The 1,844-nt window shown below is 39.4% G+C and overlaps 1 protein-coding gene across 1 annotated transcript; it reads left to right on the plus strand.

Moving 5' to 3' along the window:
- Positions 1-324: 324 nt before the first annotated feature.
- Positions 325-1,617, plus strand: apoda.1 (apolipoprotein Da, duplicate 1). The gene is made up of 4 exons (XM_053330151.1): positions 325-438; positions 845-966; positions 1,064-1,149; positions 1,382-1,617. Exons 1-4 carry the CDS (start codon positions 325-327, stop codon positions 1,615-1,617), a joined length of 558 nt encoding a protein of 185 aa, XP_053186126.1.
- The last annotated feature ends 227 nt before the right edge of the window (positions 1,618-1,844 follow it).

Raw genomic sequence — 1,844 nt, forward strand, 5'->3', positions numbered from 1 at the left:
AAAATAGATCACTGAATTAATTAGGATAGGTCATGTGTTTGTTTATCCTAAATTTATTTTGTGTCTCATTTGTTGTTCTGGGACAAAAAAATCTGCTAAGAAAACTCTTCACACAGCTTTGATTAGGTTGCGAGATCATTGTTCTGCTCTTCAGCGCTTATCTCTGCTTATCTTTTTTATCTATATCTTTTTTCCTTTCATGTTTGGCTTATTCCCTGACTAATCTATATGAAAATGTAATGCTGTTCTGCAGCCGTAGATTTAGTCACCCACTTATATGATGTGTTTGATAATCTATTGCAGGTATTGAAGGCCCTTCTCACTATGAAGCTATCTTTGGCTTTGGTTGCATTCTTCCTCCCCCTCATCAGGGCTCAGGTGCCCCACTGGGGACCATGTCCAGAGCCAGCTGTTCAACCTGCTTTCACCCTTAAACAGGTACTGGTGGATAGCTAATTTGCACAGAATATGTTGAATAAATTGGTAGGCGTTGTGCTGTGATAGATGACTCTCCTTTATTCCTCCCATGACATTCAAAAGGAAATAAATGTAGACTTAAGACTGTCTGTCAGTTTGAATGACTGCTATGAGTGTATTTATACAATCCAATTTCTTTTTAAATGCATAAAAAAGGTACAGTGTATGGTATTATATTTTACTTTATTTTAATTACACATTCCACATGTAACCATTCATAATTGTTAGATCATTAGAGTTTTGTGTATTATGATGATTTGAGAAGTTTGTTTGGACTGCTAATGTACATTTTATTCATTCATATCCTCTGCTCACAGTGTTTTTACTCATCCTTGAATTTGTATGTGTGTGTGTGTTTTCTCCACAGTTTATGGGGAGGTGGTTTGAAATCGCCAAACTCCCGGCAGAGTTTGAGAAGGGACGTTGCATTGAGACCAATTTCACTTTGAAGGCAGACAACTCCATTCGAGTGGTTAGCTCTGAAATATTGTAAGCCCTGTCTGAAGTTTTATTGTGCTTTGGGAAGTTTGTGTGGTGTTTATTACCTTTAATTTAACATGAAATCTGACTGTCCTGATTGAAACAGAAAAGGAGAGCTGAGAAAAATCGAGGGGATCGGAGTCATAGAGGATCTGAAGAATCCTGCCAAGCTGGGAATAAGTTATTCTTACGGTGAGTATGACTATGTTTACTACACGTTTGAGAATAACTACCTCTATGGTGTGTTGTTCAGGATGTCAGCTGTTAAAGATTATAACACCTGCACTAGCACACTTCTTGCTTCAGACCGTCTTTTCAGCAGAAAGTATTCAAGATGATCTGCTTCTGATCATGTTTTTTGTAACTCTTGGCTCTCAAGCCTTGTATCCTCATGTATATTCACCACATGCCTATCATCTGACAGTCCTGCCCTATTCCCCTTACTGGATCTTGGCCACTGACTATGTGAACTCAGCCTTGGTGTACTCCTGCACGGACGTCCTGAGGCTCTTCCATGTTGACTTTGCCTGGATCCTGAGCCGAACACGGACCCTGCCAGAGGCCGCCATTGACAAAGCCAGGGAGGTCTTCGCAAACAACAACATTGATGTGACCAGGATGATTGCCAGCAGGCAGCAAGGCTGTGAAAAAACTCTGTAAGGCGATGAGCAGCTATGGAAATGCAACACAAGATGGCGCTGTTCTTATCAGGAGGGAAATCCAGAATAATCTTTGACTAATATTTTTTTATTATGAAATTGTGAATCTTAAACTCAACTCAGTTACTCAATTTGTTTGTGTGTAAAGCAAAGCTTTCCCACCTGTTTAAGGCAATATAAATGTTTAAATCACAAAGTAACCATGTGTATACACAGTGGTCTGATATG

The sequence above is a fragment of the Scomber japonicus genome, chromosome 12, assembly GCF_027409825.1.
Source record: "Scomber japonicus isolate fScoJap1 chromosome 12, fScoJap1.pri, whole genome shotgun sequence".
NCBI classification, from domain to species: domain Eukaryota; kingdom Metazoa; phylum Chordata; class Actinopteri; order Scombriformes; family Scombridae; genus Scomber; species Scomber japonicus.

Coding starts and splice junctions, on each gene's coding strand:
- apoda.1 (XM_053330151.1), top strand. CDS start 325: ATGAAGCTATCTTTGGCTTTGGTTGCATTCTTCCTCCCCCTCATCAGG. Junction 967..1,063: donor GTGGTTAGCTCTGAAATATT/GTAAGCCCTGTC, acceptor TGATTGAAACAG/AAAAGGAGAGCTGAGAAAAA. Junction 1,150..1,381: donor GGGAATAAGTTATTCTTACG/GTGAGTATGACT, acceptor ATCATCTGACAG/TCCTGCCCTATTCCCCTTAC.